The sequence below is a fragment of the Oryzias melastigma genome, linkage group LG14, assembly GCF_002922805.2.
Source record: "Oryzias melastigma strain HK-1 linkage group LG14, ASM292280v2, whole genome shotgun sequence".
NCBI lineage: Eukaryota > Metazoa > Chordata > Actinopteri > Beloniformes > Adrianichthyidae > Oryzias > Oryzias melastigma.
The window spans coordinates 27869620-27888692 of record NC_050525.1 but is presented as its reverse complement, the minus strand read 5'-3'; the positions used below and the strand labels follow the sequence as shown (position 1 = coordinate 27888692).

General features: G+C 39.5%; 1 protein-coding gene across 1 annotated transcript in view; it reads left to right on the top strand.

Annotated features, from left to right (window-relative positions):
* Nucleotides 1–4448: 4448 nt before the first annotated feature.
* doc2b (double C2-like domains, beta) overlaps nucleotides 4449–19073 on the top strand; it is a 141480-nt gene continuing 126855 nt past the window's right edge. Inside the window, exons 1-3 of the mRNA XM_024264167.2 lie at nucleotides 4449–5037; nucleotides 6536–6634; nucleotides 10210–10811. Of these exons, the coding sequence (XP_024119935.1) occupies nucleotides 6627–6634; nucleotides 10210–10811 (610 nt within the window). The 5' untranslated portion in view covers nucleotides 4449–5037; nucleotides 6536–6626. The remainder of the gene's footprint in view (nucleotides 5038–6535; nucleotides 6635–10209; nucleotides 10812–19073) is intronic.

Sequence of the window (19073 nt, the reverse complement as noted above, 5' to 3'; positions counted from 1 at the left end):
ATTGCTGTATATCTAGTTTTTAATATGTTTTAGTATTTTTTTTTTCTATAAAAAATGCAGAAATGAATCATTTAAAATTTGTCTGTGTGGTTTTCTGGAAAATGATAAATGTTTATGTTAAGGCTGTGATTGTTTCACTTTTTCTGTTGGCCTTCAAACCGATCCCACATCAGAGACGAAAACAGTGATGTGGCCCTCACAAGAAAAAGTTTGGGGACCCCTGAGTTAAAGTACTGAAACCCAACGTTTCCGTATGTTCCATCACCCCAGAAAAGGCTAAATCAAGTACAGACATTTAGATGTTTTTCGTGGAAAGTCCTTCAGAGGAAAACCAGACTCTGAAAGTCCGCCTCAGCCGTTCTGTTCTCCACCGTTTCTTACCTCTGTTCTTTCATTTGTTCCATATTTAATGAACTTGTTGAATGTATTTTTATAAGCAGCATAATCGAAATCAGAGATGCAAGAATTTCCAGTGATTTTTCAGACATGATGTAGTTTTTTTTTCAGTTGAAAGGCTTTACTTGAATTTTTTTTTTCTTTTGAGCGAGTGGTTTTCTCACCTGTTGTTTCAAACGTTGCATTTCTTTTTGCGTGTCTGTTTCCAGGATGATTGTTCGTAAGCTGTGATTGGTTATCCTCACTGAATGATGCTCGTATACAAGTCTTCCTAACTGTACTGATGTTGGTGTGGGAGCATGGATCGTCTCCGTGGTGCGTGGTCCTCGCTGTATAGAATCCCGTCTTGTTTGGAGATCCGGCAGCACTTTGGAGACGCGTGTGAGCGAGGAGCGGATGTGAGTTGTGGGTATTTAAAGATGTGAACTGCGCATGTCATTTTCTTGCCAAACAAAAAGCCCGCGTCGAGCCCCCCCCATGTGTGCTTTCATCTTTGTATAGAATTGCATTTCTTGAACTGCTGATGGCCTTAACATAATCCAGCTTCACATGGTTTGAGTCTTAACGCTAACAGATCTGACGGCGGCTGGCATTTCACGAGGCCACGTAGAGGAATCATTTAGTGTGAAGGAGGCGCTGGAACCATATCCTACTGAGTTGCTTTAGCGAGACACAGCTCTAGTGTAAGGCTGACGTCAGTTCTCCCGGTCATGTTAGCGGCGCTTGCAGGCGATTATAAAGCCACTTCTGTGCCTTCTGCACTGCCCAGCTGCATCCTTCTCCCTGTACATACCGTAGGTAGGACCGTAGGTTTTAATGTGGCTAAGATGTCTCTGAAACTCTTCCTCTCCAGTGGAACTGCTGTAAATGAATTCAAGTTTAAATAAACCGTCTCTAAAGTTTGACTCTTCGTTGTCGTGTCCGTTCTTGAGTCTGCAGCTCACCACTCCCACTCCTCGGCGCTAATGGGACTTTAAAATACCATGCAAAAGCAACTTTTTAAGGGTTTTATAATGTTTATTCTTCATTATAAACAATCCCAAAGCAGTTTTTTAACCCATTCACCCAATTCTGAACATTTGTGAGCACCGGCTCCGCCCAATCCACAAAAACGAATGGGTTCTCACCATAAACATATTTTATTAACACATTAGCATCACCAATCTGTGAAGGAATAAACGCCGGTCTCCAACAGACGCCCGTCTCTAATAAACACCATATGTATGGAATAGACGACGAGGTTTCTACTGGAAGAGATGGACCTGTACGGTATGCACATCCATCTCTGCTAAAGTTCCGTGGTTGTTCTCTTGAGTGGAACTTGGATACTCAAGGAAGACACTGCGAGGAGAGAAAGGTGGAGCCTCAGATTTTGGATAAGAAAAGAAGCTCTTGGAAATAACTCGTATTTCATAAAAAAGTTTTTTTTCAGTTTTCCAAAAGTAATTATCATAAATATGGATATAGTTTGTTTACTCACTGTCTCACCTGGACAGCGCCTGGATGTCGTTCTCACGTTAATTTCAGCGGGCATCATCATCATTTCAACACACTTTCAACCATTACAGTCTGCAAGGGAAATATGGTCAAACCTGCACAGGTTTAGACAGATCTGTGAACAATATTTGAGAGAAATTATTACTTTGTGTCCAGAGAAAATGTTTCAGGTGTTTGAGTTCATCTCATGAGAAATAGGAGCAAAAACAAAATGTTTTTGAAGAGTGATTGTGCCGTTGTGTCTTTGGGCACTGAACCCCACATCGCCTCTGGTGGAGGTGTTCAGTGTTCAGCAGCGGAGCCCCCAGTGTGAGTACGGGTCTGGAAAGCGCTTTGGACCTTCAAGGTAGAAAAGCGCTATAGAAGTACGCAGCACTTACCATCTGTCCTCCTCAGTTTCTCCCTCAACCTCCATCTCTGCAACCTTTCCAGCCCAGACAGCTCTTTGGAGAAACTCCACCCATTGGTTGGTCCTCTGCAACAACGACGGAAGCAACAGCTACGTCACAAAACCTCCACAAGGCTCTTCACAAATCACTGCAGATCAGATGAGGAGAGCAGTGACCTCCTGCCTTCACACAGGCAGCCAGCATGTTTCCCAGTCCGCCTTCAGTCATGGAAAACGACTGACACCCCCCACCTCAGTGTGTTAGAGGAGCGGGAAAATCCCCAAATCTGCCTGAAAGTTGAAGCCAAAATTGCGATTAATAAGTATGAAAGTAAAATGTTTTGTTTGTTTCTGTGAGTTTCTAGAGGTCAAATTTCAGTTGTAATGTTTCAGTAATCAGACTTAAAGACTTTACTGTGACCACTAGAGGGAGATCTCAAACACAAATATCTCTGTTATCTTACAGAAATGTCCTTCACTAACATCAATCTGTTAGTGATAAATTTATAATTATAAGAAAAGTGTTTTGTTTATTTAACATCATACTTCACATATCCACGTCCTCATGGATTTCCCACTGTGGGTTTTTGGTATAGAAGCTCCTCACAGTTAAATCCACGGGGGCATTTTGTCACGGCCCACTCGTTTTATCCTATTGACACGAGTGGCATTCCTCTGTTAAGAGCAGAGCGAGTTCAGGGCAGTTTTAACCTCCGCAGTGGGTCATTAAGAGCCAGAACATTTGAAAAGGTCACCCTTACCCCACATCTCCTTCATTTACGCTAAATCCCAGGGTGACTGCGGCGGCAGAGCCTCCATGGAGGGCCAGTTAAGAGAACATTCATCACATTTCCCTGAACGTGGCACGCAATTCACCAGAGATGGTTATCCGCTACACCTTTCCTGAACCACAGAACCGCAGCTTGTTAGTACATACATACATTGGGATTATAGCAGAGACAACACATTTAAAAAGGTTTCATTGTTATTTTTGTGGCCTTTAAAAATCATTCTTTTCTTTTCCAGCCACACTTTTATTCTGATAGTTTTTTTCTCATATTCTGCTTCAATCTTTGCTTTTTTTAAAGATATATTTCCTTCAAACTAATTCTAATGATCTTCTCATTCCATCCTTTTAAAGTTTAATTCTGCTAGTTGTCAAAAAAAATGTTCCATCTCATGATGGGACCACCACCATGCATTTTCTGTTTGGAGTTTTTAGAAACACTTCTCCAACTAAAGCTAGACAGCAATCTGTCTCTTTGGACTGAAACGTTTCACATGATTTTTATGAATTCAACAGTTATCTTTTCAGTAATTTGAAATCATACCCCCATTGATTATATAGTCATAGATGAAAATTAGGTCATTCACGACAAAAATTGAATTTTAGGAAAATAAAAAGATCATTGTTTCAAGAAAAATTGCTCAATTTTCTGTCTTGCAAGAGTAAGTCGTTAAGTAAGTTTTTCATTAGCAAAATCATTTTATTTTAAGGATTTACATCTCGGTGACTACAATTTTTTTCCTAAAATACAAATTCAAGGCATGATCATTTTTAAATCCCATTTGCAGATTTTTTTGTTATTAGAAATATTTTCAATTGTTAATATTTTTATTATATATTTCTATGTGGCCTGTTTTTGCAAGATAAACATCGGGTTTCTGAAATGTCTTTTTTTGTTCCTCAGTTCATACCAAGTTAATACAAACACGATATTTCAAAATTAAAGAAGCTAAAGACAAGGAGTCATCAGAATCTTCTTATATCTGCTCTTTTTAGGTTATTACGACGACAACAACAAATATTAAAAATGATCAATAAACAATCATTCTTTTCAAAATCATAACCTCTTCATAAATCAATCTAAGTGACTAGTTTACAGTTTGAGTTTGCCTGATTACTTTCTATCATTGTAGTAATGTTTTGTCCTGAACTTTTTTTTTTAATGTTTGTTTTAATGTTGTATCCAGTGAGTTCCATAACGTCATAAACTTTCTCTCAGAGTTGTCTGTGCATAAAGGAATTTTCTAATTTCATTTCCTTCTACAATTATCATCTTCTAAAATAGACATGAGAATTGAATAGTGCTTGGAAGAATTTCGTATTTGACTTTTGACACAATTAAAAATAGTGAAAAACAGATAAATTTGGGGGGGAAGCAGTCAAAATTCACCAATCAAATGATTGATGCGTTCTTTACTACCTTTTTTACATAATTCTAACAGGTCTGGTCTGTAATGGAAATGACTGGTATGTGTGCGTGGAATAAGATTTTCTCCAGACATCTTTGTAGTAACTAAAATAAGAAAAAGAGCAGTAGGACAATACAATGAAGCGGATCCATGTCTTTGTATACGATTCCAATATTTTTATTCTTTACTACTCTTCCTGCTTAATCCATATTTTTCAGGTGTAAGATTTTAAATAAATTTTGATATGAAACATCTCACTTTAGAAACCAGCCTCTAGTGTTCTTTTGAAGAACTTCCGGGTTTGCGACAAATTTGGAAAACCATAACCACGCCCACATACCCGCCTGTCAGTCAAAAGCTGGAAAAGGTAAACAGTCTGGAGTTTTTTTAAATATAGTTTTTTAAAATTAAAACATTAATAGTCAGAATAAGACAGAGGGAAGGAAGAAGGGAGACATGTTTTCACAGCCGTGGGAGGAGTCGCCATTTTGATTTGTTAGCTGCTACTAGCTGCTAGCATTGATAGAAGAACAAACGGAAACGCAGCAGGCGGGAAAAAGGTAAGCTTTATTCCCTTTTTATTTGAATAATAAGCCTACAGACATGTTATAAAAGTGTATTTAAAAACATATTTTTCCTTTCTTTTACTAAACAAAAATTGCATCAACTTTGTGTCTCGTGGAAGAAAATTTAACGCTACGGAAGTAAATCTGAGATTGTTTCGAATGTTCTGGAACTACGGTGCAAATAATGGAACTATCGATTTAAATATTCGCCTTTTTTACTTTTTTCCTTGTGTAGACAGAAAAAAATATTTAATTGGGATTTAAACATAATTTTTTTTTAGCTTAAGGTTCCAGCAAGCAGACCATATTCCTTTAAAAGAGTAAACTTACTTCTGAAGTGATAGTAAAAGAAGAAGAAAAGGGAACTTGAAATGAGTCATTTGTATTTTTTGTCTGTAAAATGTTATTATTGTGTAGTATTTAAATGTATGCATGTTGGGCAACAAATATTTTTTTTGGCACTCGGTGGCCCTGTTGTCCTTTTGGAGCTAGCATAAGCTAAGATAATTTACATTGTAAAATTAATACAAATATTTTTGAGTAAACTGTAATATACATGACTCTGCAGAGAAGCGGGGAATATATTTAACCTATTTAATACTCTATAATTGTAGTTTAGTGCCAGTACTGCTTCAAAAGTCTAATTTATGACAAATGAGCTGTTTCAAAGTATTTTTTAAACAAACTTTATGAGAGAACTAGACGCAAGACAGCTGGTAAAAGAAAACACATTTACTGTGCAAAATAGAACAGTAGTATGAGTCTTTTCCCAATGTAAACCATCCATGGTCAGATGGCAATAAAACTTTGCAGCCGCTAAAACAGAGTAAGACATTTGGTTCAACTGGTGCAGCCTCTTATTGTAATATCTATACCCTCTGTAAAAACGTTATTAATTTTAGCACTAATATCTGCGAAAGATGCATGTAGAATTTGAAAAGAACCAGTAGGTGAATACGGCTGCATCTTCTCCAGGTGTCATGTGATAAACCAAGTTTGGATGTTTAAAAGTAATTCCTAACATTTGGGTTTTTTCATGTGACGTCATTATTCTGCTAGTTGGCATTATTGGAGATATCTAAACATAAACTGACTCTTGAAGACCGCTGTAGAACTCAGTTTTAAGGCAAAATAGGCAATTATTGCCGGATGCTCGTCTGTCACAGGTCAAACAGAGAAACTACCATGCAGTTTTGCTTTTTGCCAAAAAACATGAAGAACTAGGATGAGAATGGCTGAGAATTTTACACGGAAAGAAAGCGTCATATTATAGAATTTTAATGTGAGGAATTTGGAAAAAATCCACATCATGTGAGCAGCTCATTTGGTCATTATGTTAAATGTGAGTACATTAAAATCCATATCATAATGGATAATGGGCTAAAATTATGAATATTTAAAAAAAATGCAGTCAGAAATTTGAATTATTTTAATTTTGGGGAATGTTGAGAGGTTTAAGTTTTTATGCTATTTCTTTTTCTTTCGACCTCAGAGCAGACAGTCCGGCTCCATGAATGTGGGAAAGAGCAGCTGCTATTCCCATTGTAATCCCTGAAGAGGATCTTGGATGAGAAGAAAAGACGATGCAAAGGTATGCCTAAAAATGTTACTTCTACCTCTATCGTAGATTCACAAGCAAATCCTGTCAGAGTTACTATAAAGAATAATAGAGTTTGCTAGAAAAAAAGCAAAAAAATCCGTAAACTATTTTATCCAATTTTTTTTCCCTTGAAATCAACCTTATTCAGATAGTATGTTTATGTGTCCTTATTCTGTGTTTACTTGTAAAGACAACAAACCATAGCTTGATTAGGAGCTGGGAGTGTCTGCCTTTTTGATGATATATATTTTAATGGACTCTCAAGCACGTTTTCAAAAAATAGAATTTAAACTGGAAGCTTTCATACTGTTAGAATACCTGCTGGGGTTGAAGTGTCATTTTTATTGTCCACGTGAACAAAGCTGCACAAACATCTCTCATTTTTCTTAAATAATTGTCTGTTTTCTTCTGCCGTCTTTCAGTGTTTGTGAGAACCAGCCGCTCACAGCTGTAGTTTACCTCTAAGTCGATTCTTTATTCTCCTCCCTGAAGCAGTAACATGGAAATGATTCAGCCCGTACTCTCTAAAGCAGTGTTTCGTTGGAGTTTGAGGCGAGCGTCTCTCTTTTGGCCGAGTGTTTGTTTCTGTCAGCTCCTGGAGGGGGGGGACTGCTCGGCAGCTTCGCTCAGGTGCTGTTTGCTGTTGAGCAGGTGGTGAACAGCTGCCTGCTGTGGCCGGCAGCTCTGTTTGAGAGCAGAGGGAGTCAAAGTGGAGACGATCGCCCGAACAATGAGCTGAAACAAACATCCCTTCCAAAGGCATCAGTGATGTGGAAACTTAGAGGCTGAAATAACCACGTTCGCTTCTGACTGCCTAATCGCATCATTTTTTATATTTAAGTGGTACTTGTTAGTGATTTTAGTATTTGTGGTGATTTGATGTGTCATCCTGTATCAACAGGGTTCTTGGTTCAAATCCTGGATATGGAATTTCCATGATTTTAATTGGTTTTAAGAGGATTGATTGAGCGTGCTGTGATTGGCTCTTTATGTTGTCCTTCAGTTGACTGTCCTGTTCAGGGTGTGTCTTGCTTCAGGATCATTGTGATCCTTGAGATTCAGGATGGAGGAAGATATGTATTATGTCACATTATTGTGCAAGAATTTGGTCCCCTTTTGCATTTTCCACCAGCTAAATGTCAGAAAGCACCATCTTAATCACATGTAATCCCCTTTATTTGCTCAATCGATAGACAGCGATCAATCGGCCCCTAATTTCCTTAGTTTTGTGGGATTCTTGATCAGCTGATGCTTGGATGTAAATCAATCTTATCCACTAATCTTATCTGCCTCTACAAAAGCAATTGAAACAAAGAAGCAGTCCGTGGTCCTCCGTTGGGTCTTCAGTGAGAAGAGCAATTCTACTACGAGAAAAAAGTAAAGAGTTTGTGCCTGTAGGTCATAACTAACTATTGGCAAAAATAGGAATCAGTAGGTCAGCTATCGGTCAGAAAAGTGCAATCATTAAAATTAAAAGTGCCTCATTAATCACTAAAAGACCACGTTCTTTCCTGCAGAGTTGACTCGTAGTTTATGTCCATCACTTTGGAGTCACTTCAGATAAAAGTTTGCGTTAGTTGAATCCTTGTAAATGTAAGTTATCTTGAGTTTTAGCTCACAAACTGACAGGCCAACATTTTCATAAACCTTAATCTGCCCTTACTGATGGATATGGACATTTTTTGGGTAATACGTTAGCCTTTATTAGCTTATGATGCTAGCGCCATTTTACCTCTCAAATACAGGTCCCCTTCGGTCCTGCAAACCCTCATGTTGAGCGGTGGTTGTGTCAAGATATGTATCCCTGCCAGAATTCGTATCTCCTGTTGATGGCATCGCTAATCTGTTTTGTAACTTTCATATTCATGAGTTTTGTAAAAATAAGGCTTTTATAAGGATTAAATTGTCTTAAATTATCATTAATAGGTCTTAAGTTTTTTATTGTCAATGCGATATGACTAAAAGACATTTTCCTGGATGCATGATGTCATAACATCATGAACTGGTCTAAAATCGTTTAACCTCAAAAATGTATTCAACTCATGCTCGTCGGTGCTTGATCGTCGTTGTGGAGAAATGTCTTGAAATGTCTTGAAAATAGGGATTACTCATAGTTAGTGAAAATCCTTATGAAATGAACTACACTGCTCGCCAATATACATTTAAACTAGACACAATGGGATCATAGAATGGCGGGCTCTGTCTGTTCCATTTTCTTTGTACATACAGTCTTAAATTAATTTAATGTGGTCTGAAGAATCCTTAAATTTATCTTCTGTTAATCAGTTGTTTAGTAGTTTATTGGTACATTTAAGAGCTTAAGGTTCCATCAGTTGTAGGAGTCCGGGTCCTCCTGCTATGAAGTGACTCCAGTTTGTTTGACTCCAAAGCTTTTTGGAGACACATCTTTCAAGAAGTCCATCTTTTATTTCATTTTTCTTCTAAAAATGTATTCGAGCATTCAGGGCAGGGCTGGCGAACTCGGTGTCTTCCAGACCCACAAACCCGACTGTGTTCCAGGTATCCTTGGACTCCTTGATGCTGACTACCTGTCTCAGGTGTGTTCACTCAATCAGGAGGTGGAATCATTTGAGGGTTTTGTTTCCTGAGGACCAGCATTAACTAACCTTAATTTCAATGGAATGATCAGATGTTGTTTCTACTTTGGCTTTCTGGATCTGTTTTTGCTCAGTTTGTTCCCCAAAATACATTGAAGCATTCCCCATTTTATAAGTCAGTCATATAACTAAATGTTTGTCTTTGGTTTTGAAATAATTGGGTTTTATTTGTTCCTAAAAGACACCACTAGAGGGAGCTGCTTCCTTTTTTCTCTGCAGAGGTCCGATCTGCTGTGTGAAGCACAGAGGTTAAAGTTCCCCCAAAATCTCCTGGGAGGGATTTTCCTGAGCGACTGAGATTTCCTCTTACATAACCAGAGTTACGTGAGAAAAGCCTGGCTTTTATTTCCAAACTCCTCTTTGGCACTTCTGCAGCGCAGCAGCCTCAACTAATTCAAAATCACCGGCGTTTAATCATGCAAAACCTTGCATGGAGAGCTCAGTTTAGCATCAGTGTCAGAGTGAAGAGCCAGATCCATGCAACGCGCTGAAATGTGGAAATGAACACATACACTGAGGACGAAATTGCAACAGATGGTGAGCAATTATGAAACTTGTGATAACATCAGGGTGCATAATTGGTGCACAGGGAAGTGGAAATGCACCGAAACAGGCTGGAATGAATGAGTGAGCACATCTTTAAGGTTTTAACATTTTGAATCAGGATGGAAACTGAATGAAAAGTAGTTTCTGTAAGACGGGATCTTCAGTCAACACAGGACATCAGTTCATGGCTCATTTTCCAGGTTATCAGAGCACGAGATGTGCTGGCTTCCACGTGCCCAAACCCAGTGTGGCTCTGGATCTGCCCTCCCACCAACAGATGGATGCGGTTAATATCATAATTAAGCACCTCGACCGACGGTTCCTGTTTACCGGCTGGTTGCTAGGCGATGACATCCGCTGATCCCTCCCTCCTTCCCGTCTAATCCCTTCCTCTCTCTCCAGTCCCTCTCCCTCGGATAGGCGGCGCAGACGTGGGCAGAGTGAGGGGTATAGGAGGAGCGGCGAGGGTCGGTGGAGGAGTGTGTTTGTGTGTGAGGCGGGCAGACAGCATGGTCTGAGGACGGGCGCAGGGATCTCCACTCAGCACCTCCCCACCTTCAGTGCTCAGCAGGACAGCAGCTCCAGCAGAGAAGCAACAGGAGGAACGCAAACAGGTGTCTGCGGGCTTTTTTTTTTCTTCTTTGGGGGGGTTTGGGAGTGGGCTCCGGGCTGGACCGCATGCATGACACAACGCAAAGGCGAGAAACCCACCATCAGCATCCAGGAGCACATGGCCATTGACGTGTGCCCCGGCCCCATCCAACCCATCAAGCAGATCTCGGACTACTTCCCCCGGTACCCGCGGGGCCTCCCCGCCGCTGCGCCCCACGTCGGGCCACTGCGCTCCCCCCTCTCCACCCCCTCCACCTCTGTGTCCGCCGCCGAAAGTGAGCGCCCCAATGAGGACAGCCCCGAGCGGGCGTGTGCTGGAGCCACCGCCTCCCCACAGGCCGTCAGGAGGGACGAGGAGCCGGATGTGGAAGGATACGACTCGGACGACTCCAGTGAGTGATGCTTCTGCTTTTTCTTTGTCACAGCGTCCTGCTCTGCCACCGGTTGCCAGGCGTCCGTCCAGCCTCGTGGCTTCATGTGTCACCTTTTCCTCCAGTGCATGCGTCTCAGCGCTGCAGCTAACTCTTTGCCCGTCAGTCGACAGCCAACTGTTGCTGCTGCAACAAATACATCTCTCTCCTCTTTCTGCTGCTGCTGCTTCAACTGAAAGAATGATGTGACTTTCCTGGAACAAAGCGTAGCATGAGGCAGTCGGCTGCTTTATCAACGCCTCATTATGGTCTGTGTCCATCAGTCTGGGCTGAATGATTCATGCCTTCTTGGTCTTGAGTGGAGCGGAGTGCATCCTCGTTCACGTGCCGTTCCTGTTGTGCGACTGTGTTGTTTTTGTGCCAGAAAGCAGAGGTGTGCGTCCCTCCAGCTGGACTGTGTGGTTCAATATCCATAGAAGTGGACACGGAGCATGTTGACAAAAGATAAGGGGATGCTGTCACCGCCGGTTTCTGCAGACAGTTTGTGGGTTAGCGTCTGACAGAAGCAAATTCATGGAGTTAATCCATGCAGAGTGGTGCTCCTGGGGGGGGTTCAGGCCAGCACTAATCCAGGTCTGGGCAGGGAGGTTGAGCTGGAGGGGGGAGGGATGATAGTTTTTGTGGCAGATGTTGCTGTATGACCTCTGCCAAAGCAGCCGGGATTTTACTTCACTCAGGAAAAAAACAGATTCTAATCAGCCGCAAAGCCGAATATCTGGAGGGTTTTCTGTTGGTTTTTAGTCTTTTAACAGGAGCAACTGGTGCGGTGGGAAGCCCGTCTGAATCCACGCGAAACGTTTCAGATTCTATCAGTCTGAGCCAAACGGAGGCAGAAGATCAACATTAGCAGCGATGATGCTTTTAGGCGCAAAGGCTTTTTTTGTAGATTGAAGCTGAAAAGCTGCTTAACATGAACTGCTGTCATAGGAGAGGCTGCTTTAACACACCACTAACTGACTGGTGGAGGTGAAGAGCTCAACGGGAATCAAATGAAGTGTTTTGGCATCCTTTAAAATCTTTTGCCTCTCTGAAAGCCAGGGGGCGGAGCTTAGTAGTAACGATACTTCCTGATTTGAATACTTTAGGAGATGGGCTGGCATTTTAAATCTTTAGGGAAGGTGAGATGTGCTGTGTGATTCCAGTCATAATAATACCTGTTCACATTTTTCTATCTACTTTATATCATAAATAATTCTAATAAAAAAATAAGGTGTTTTGGGGAGCAACTTCATTAAAAACATTCAAATTAGCTGGAAGTATAATTATTGTGACAGATTAACAACCACCTGCTCTTTAGTTTAAACTATGCACAAGTTTATTATTACTTTATACTAAAATTTAATCCAAATAGACGGAAATAGGAAACAAACCGAACTATTAAAATGGTGCAAAATGGATCTTTAAACATGACAACCAAAAAAATTCTATTAAATTAATTTGACGTTCCAAAATCCCCTTTAACACTCCCCAAAATATTTATAGCATGTGGTCAATTTGTATAATCTGATTATCAATAGTGGGACTAAAGTCATTTGATCCTTTTTGATAATAAGTGTCTTTTAAGTCAAAACTGAAATATTATTTTACATATTGAAGACAGTTCCAAGATATGAAATTACTTTTTCTCATATTAATCTGATATTAAAAAAATATCAATAACTTTTCATCACTAGAATGTCTGTGGAACCAGAGCAATAAGTCATAGATATACCGTATCTTCCAGAGTATAAATGTTTTCATAGTTTAGCCAGGGGTGCGACTTGTACTCAGAAGCGACTTATTTGTGATTCTTTTTTTTTTTTAAGCATAAATAGTCTCATATATTTATTTTTCCGCTAATAACAACTGGTTGCCCTTTAGTGGTTCTTTTTGGTAGCAACCACTAGAGGGTGCTGTGTTTTCTTCTGACAGTGCAAGAAGAAGAAGTGACGTTCAAAACAAACATGGAGGAGAATCTGATTGTTTTCCTCTTAAACTTTGATATTTTTCTCATTTGCTTTGAAGCATTATTCTTTTTTTTTATTTTTTATTTTTTGCAAGTATAAAAGTTTGACTTGTAGATGATTTTCTTCTTCTTGATTAGACGTTTTTTGCTCTGGCAACTTATAATCCAGAAAATACGGTATTTACACTAGATCAATCATCTCTATTCTCACCTGTAGAATTCTGACGCTGAAGCAGGAAGTACCAAATAAAATGAGCGAGGCAAAGTGAAGTGAGCGTTTTGTTCAGCCCACCTTTGGGTCCACCCACCTGTCATTTACAACAAACTTTGGATTTATAAAGAAATTATTTTCACAGACCGGCATGTATGAGGCTGAAGTAAGCATCTGATTTGATTTTCTTTATCTTCCAGTTTCCCTTAACTTTTGATGGTAAAGTTCATCTTCATCCTCTGTAAAATTTCTGCAGCTGCTTTAAACTTTATTTGTTCTTTAGATTTTGTGTCAGAATCATTAAAATGTGATCTAGATTTTCTGTTAACCCATAACTGCTAAAAAAAAATTGGACATCAACTTTACCCACGTCTGATTTTTAAGGTGTTATGGATGAAATCAAAAGTCACTAAAACTGGTATTTTCTAAATATAATAATAAAAAACTTTATTAGCAGCATCCTCATAACATTAGACAACAGGTTGGTCAATATTACGCATTGTTATTATGGTCTGCGGGAACTATAGCAATAAATCCATAATAGGAGGAGGAAAGACTTTAATAAAGTAATGGATGGGTTTTGGACACATGACCAAGCGACTTGACACGAATCAAAAATAAGTCAGGTGTAGTGGAGAGAATCTATTGATTTTCCAGAATTAAACTTCCTTTTGAATCAGATTAGAAATAAACTGGTAAAAATGTTGGTTGTGTTGTTTTCTCTGCGAACTGGTACCAACTGTCCCACAGATCTGTACCAGTCCATTAAGCTGGGAGTTTAAAAGTCTTCATATCAAAGCAAAAGACATGCCAGTTTTTGGTGTCAAATGTTTTCAAGGAAAATTTGCTCATTTCTATAACCATTATAAGGTGCTTATTTTAGGAACTGCAATGTAAACCCAAATGTGAGATTTGAATAAGAAACATTTATTTAGAACAATCTGATTTTTTGTTGATCTGGTTTGTTTTGGCTAACCTAGAAACTCTCATTCCAGCTTCACATTAGTTTGTGTGTTCTTTGTTTGTTCCAGCTTTGAAAACCCTTGTTGTCATTATTGGATCTCAGCCTCCCAACCATCACTGTGGTTCTCAGACAGAGGTGACTTTATATGAATGCAGGGAAAAGATAAGATTATGATTGAAACGCTCTCTAACCTCAAGTGCAAATCTCAAGGCTCATTCAGATTCCAGAGTATCCAGAGAGTGTTTTCACAGTAGAAACAGATTAGCTCATATTGATCTGCAGCAGGAACCCCACTGTCTCCATGTGAGACGGAGGACAGGCTTATTTAAACATCAATCCACAGCAAGGCTCCTCGCTGTCATTCTTCTTAATCAAAGGTGGACAGAGAGATCAGCTGGAGTGGAACCTGCAGAACATCTCTGTTTGTCCTCGAGTGACCAAAATATGAGGATATTTGCAGAAAGTAATCATATTTAGCTCAGTGTGATGCAATGCCACGAGTAATGCCAGGTTTTTGCTTCTGCTGCTCCTGATGGAGAAACATGGGGAGAATAAACCTCATTCTGCAGCAGAGCTGCTTTGATTTACCAGGAAAATCTGCAGCTTTTGCTGAACGCTAACCTGCAATGCAGTTTCACACTGAGCAGGAGCCATCAGGTTTGTTTCGCCGCTCCTGCTGGTCATTTCTGAGCAGATCTGGATAAATTGTTCGACACACAATGCGACTACAAGACTTTTGATTAAGAAGAAAACACTCTGACCTTTCCCTCTCTGCCAACAAAAGCTTCTGTAATTATTCTCAACGCTCTCATGAGGGAGAAAACTCATTTGATATTTCACAATTTCAAAACATTCTGCTGGGTTTGGCTTTTCTGATGGGAAGACGCCGCAAAGAAAACAAAGAAAGTCGCAGAAATGTGATTTATTGAAGATGTCGTTCAGAAGAAAATAGGCAGCAAACATCACAGATTTTTACATTGTGTGCTGCTGTGAAAGGATTTTTCTTTCTGGGAAAGTAATTTGCAGCATTAAAAGACTTTTGAAGGGAGGCAGGGAATGTCATTCTAGGAGATACTAACACTTCCTTTGAAACGCTTGTAAGAGTAAATATGTTTTGAACAGTCTTCCACTTCTCAGCTATTTTACTGCACTTCCTGCGAGGCAGATCTGACATCACAGAGAGGTGAAGTCGAGTTTTTTGTTCTTCTTTTACTCAAAAAGCAGAAAGTAAATCTGTGCCTAAAATTTGAGGTTTGAAGTACCATTCCCATCATCTTTTGATCCATTTTCAGAGCTCTCCTAGTGGTCTTTTATTAATGACCACAAAACTTGTTATTTTGTGGGATGTAGTTTCTGCAGAGTGTCAAGAGTTCATAAGAAACTAGATAATTTGCATTACCAGTGATAATGCTAGCATGAATGGTTTCTGCTGAATGTGGTCGCTGAAGATGCTTTGGCAATTTAAGAAATTGCTAAAACAATTTGCTGAAAGTGCTAGAATTATTTGTATAATACCCAAAAATTTTAGCTCAACCCAGAACTTAGAACCAGGGTCTGCAACCTTCAACACCTAATGAGCCGTTCGGGTCCATTTTTCACCAACAACAACCCAGTAGGAGCCACAAAACGTAACTTCACCCTTTAAAAAATAGGCCACTGTTTTGTATTCATGTTATAATGATAAATGTAAATGAGCTATTGTTTTTTAACATAAATATAAAAAGAAAATAGCCTTTTAGTAACTTTTTAAGGGTTTTCAAAATAAAAGGATCATCTCAATGCAGCAAATCTAATATTAGGTTGTGTATGTCAGCAGTAATAAAAAATAAAAATAAGCCGTTTATTTTTTACTTTTGTGGAGCATCTTAGTGAAGAATTTGTAAATCTAAGTAACCAGAATTAAATCTGAGTGAATTAAGTGTATGGTTTGAGTTTTTCAAACTATAAGGTGAAACGAAAAACTTTTAATTTGTTCAAAAATAGCTAAATTCTTACTGACCTCAAATTGGTTTTCTGTGATAAACGTCACTCAAAAATCTATTAGTTGAACTTGTGATTTACTTATTTTTTACATAACTTCTTAAAATGTAAACTGTTCATCTTTTTTAAACCTCAAAGCCACAAGGGAGGGGTAAAAGAGCCACATGTGGCTCCACAGTCACAGGTTGCAGACCCCTGTCTTAGCCCAAAAAGACCTCAGTAAGTGCCAAATTGCCTAAAAATGCTAAGACGTTGGATGTTCGTAAAATATTAGCTTGACTCCAAGTTAGCCCAAAAAAATCTCAGTAGACGTCAAATTAACCAAAAAGCTAGCACGTTCCTAAAATATTAGCTCAACCCAAAATTAGCCCCAAACTCCTTGATGGATGCTAAATTATCAAAAAATGCGAACACATTCCTAATGTATTAGCTTAATTCCAATTAGCCCCAAAAACCTCAGCAGATACCACATTAGCCCGCCAAAAAAGTTTTTAAAAAATTGCAAAAAATGCGTAAAATTTCAAAACCGTGAAATGTATAAATACCAAAAATATAAGCATGAATGTCCTCAACGTGCTGAACTTTTTGATACCAAAATCAAACACAATATGAAAGGTGCACAAACATTTTGAAACAATCCCCATTGACTTAACATTGGCTGAAAATTTTGCATAAATCGCGTAATAATTGAAATTTCATAAAACTTACAAATAAAAAGGTACAAGCAGTAATGCGCTGAATACCCTGAATGTTTTGTTACTAAGATAGAAGAAATTTAAATAAATGTGATTTACTTTTTACGAGTCAAAAAACGTATGGAAGAAAACGGAAAGTTAGCAGGAGAATCACTGTGGTGTGAGTGCTGCAAAGCATTCACACCACAGTGTGACTGCTGAAAAGCACAATTTGCCTCTAAACCTACAGACACAAACGTGTTCAGGAATGCGCTTTTTCTGTTGCACAACTCTGAATTGATTAAACCTTTGAATGCTCAGTCTGATTTTTTTTTTTTAACCCTTGATGTTTTATGGCACAAAAATTTGATGGAAAATAATTTGATAGAAAAAACTCACAATTTCTGTCTCACTAGAGCGAATAGTTGATCTAATCCAAATTCTTCCCTTCCCCCTTTCCCTTCATTTAACCCTCCAATGAGGGAGTTATGAAAAAATTTCTAATTTTTAGGACGTCACTTGTTCGATGACATCATCAATAATCGCCGGTCTGCTAGCTTTAGCGTGAAGCTTCCAGATCAAATCCGATCAAATCCTGACACTGACATGAAGTCAGTGTTTGCTGGACAGTTTGGAGCTAGCTCCAGTTGGAGGCTCTGGGACTGATTGGCTGCTCTGAGAGCCAACAACATCCATAAACAGAGTAGCAGGCTCATGACTTTGTGTTTGTGGCCAGGGAAGGGTGCTTTGTAACGGCGTGAGCTTCGGACCGCAGTCTGTCCGGCTGCTGTGTGCGAACGAGCTGCTGGACTCAGAAAAACTGTGTCTCTGAGCAGCTTCGGAACAATGTGAGCTCGCAGAGGAAATGCTGCTCCACACTTCAAACAGTCTCCTGAAACTCTGCAAAAAATCATGTGAATTTGTGTTACCAATCATGACATTTTTTTTTTTTCCTGACTCAGGTTTTTTTAGGAGTTTTTCCTTACCGCGAGGGAGGGTCTAAGGACAGGGATGACCGTTCTTTATAGTCTGTTTAGTTTTTACCTATTGTGCATATTTTATGACTCCATCTGTACATCTGTAAATACTACAGGCATGAAGCCCAATGAGGCAAATTGAATTTGTGATATTGGGCTATATAAATAAAATTGAATTGAATTGAATTGAATGACCAGACAAGATGAAGGCTGATGTTGCTCTCACATATTTGCATGCGGCCAAGATGCACATTGCTGCATTGCCCTCGTGGATCTTAAGTGCATCCGAGGCTAAATGTCTAACTCTATCCCTTCCTCTGGGTCCGTCACTTCAAAATATTATTACTACTAATAAAAGCACTCTCTGAAGAAAGTTGCAGCTTTGTTTGGTAAAAACAGTTGAGTTTAGGTGGTGTGGTGTGAGGGGTGGGGGGGTGGAGTGAAACAGTGGGGCCTCGTTCTCACACACAAACCAGATCCCACCAGGGACATCTCAATCCTGTCTGAGAACCTGCTGGCTAATCAACGTAATGGCAACATTTTCTAACTCGTTGTGACTCAACCTTGATTTTAATTAAAACGGAAAAGTGCACCATTTGTCCTCGCTCCCCCACAAAGAGGGCTAATCATGACCATTTGGACATCAGGATCTCTGCCATATTAATTAACAACGGCCTGTAAGGCGTGCTGAGGGCCCCGTCCCTGCAGGGGCCCGGACGAAGAGGCGCTGCGACCCGTGGCGGAGCGCGCTCGGGTGTCTCAAAGACACGCATGTCGACGGCGGCGCCACGAAGAACTGAGCTGCTCTGCTTGATTGTGGCTGTCAGCCGTGGACAACAACTGAATGCAAGGACGTCTGCAACTGTGGTTCAGATTTATCCGTGTTGAGGTTCTTTTAAATACAGAAAAATAAACGTATTCAAAGGAAATCCTCATGGAGCTTTTGGAGAAATCACTTTCAAGTTCCTGGTTCTGTTTTGAAGTGATGTAACTGGAGGATTTGTGGTTCTCTTCCAGTGTAAGACAGATGGTAAAACTGACACAATGTGACCCGGATTCACTGTTGTCCACTGAGATAAGAAGCTAAGAAAGATTACACGAGATCACTTTCTAATTTTCTGAAACAAAAAAATTAAAACCGTAAAAGAAAATATTGTAAAGACTTAATTCCCTGTTGTTTATATCAAAACTTATTGGGGAACAAACCGGTTGCTTTTCAGAAAAAATTAATTATGTTTTGGCTAAATTACTGTAAAGTCCGACTTCAATATCTTTTAATCTTCGTTCAAAGTGTTTCCAGAGGTCTTATAAATAAATATAATTGTCATTTTTGGCCAAAATGACAAAACTGGTGTTTGTTTTTTTTTGGACATAGTTTGTGAAGAGCCCCAAGAGTTTATTAGACATTTGCCTCTGACTTATAAGTGGGACTGTCTGTGCGGTGCAATCCCGCCCCTCTTCCCTTTCCGGTG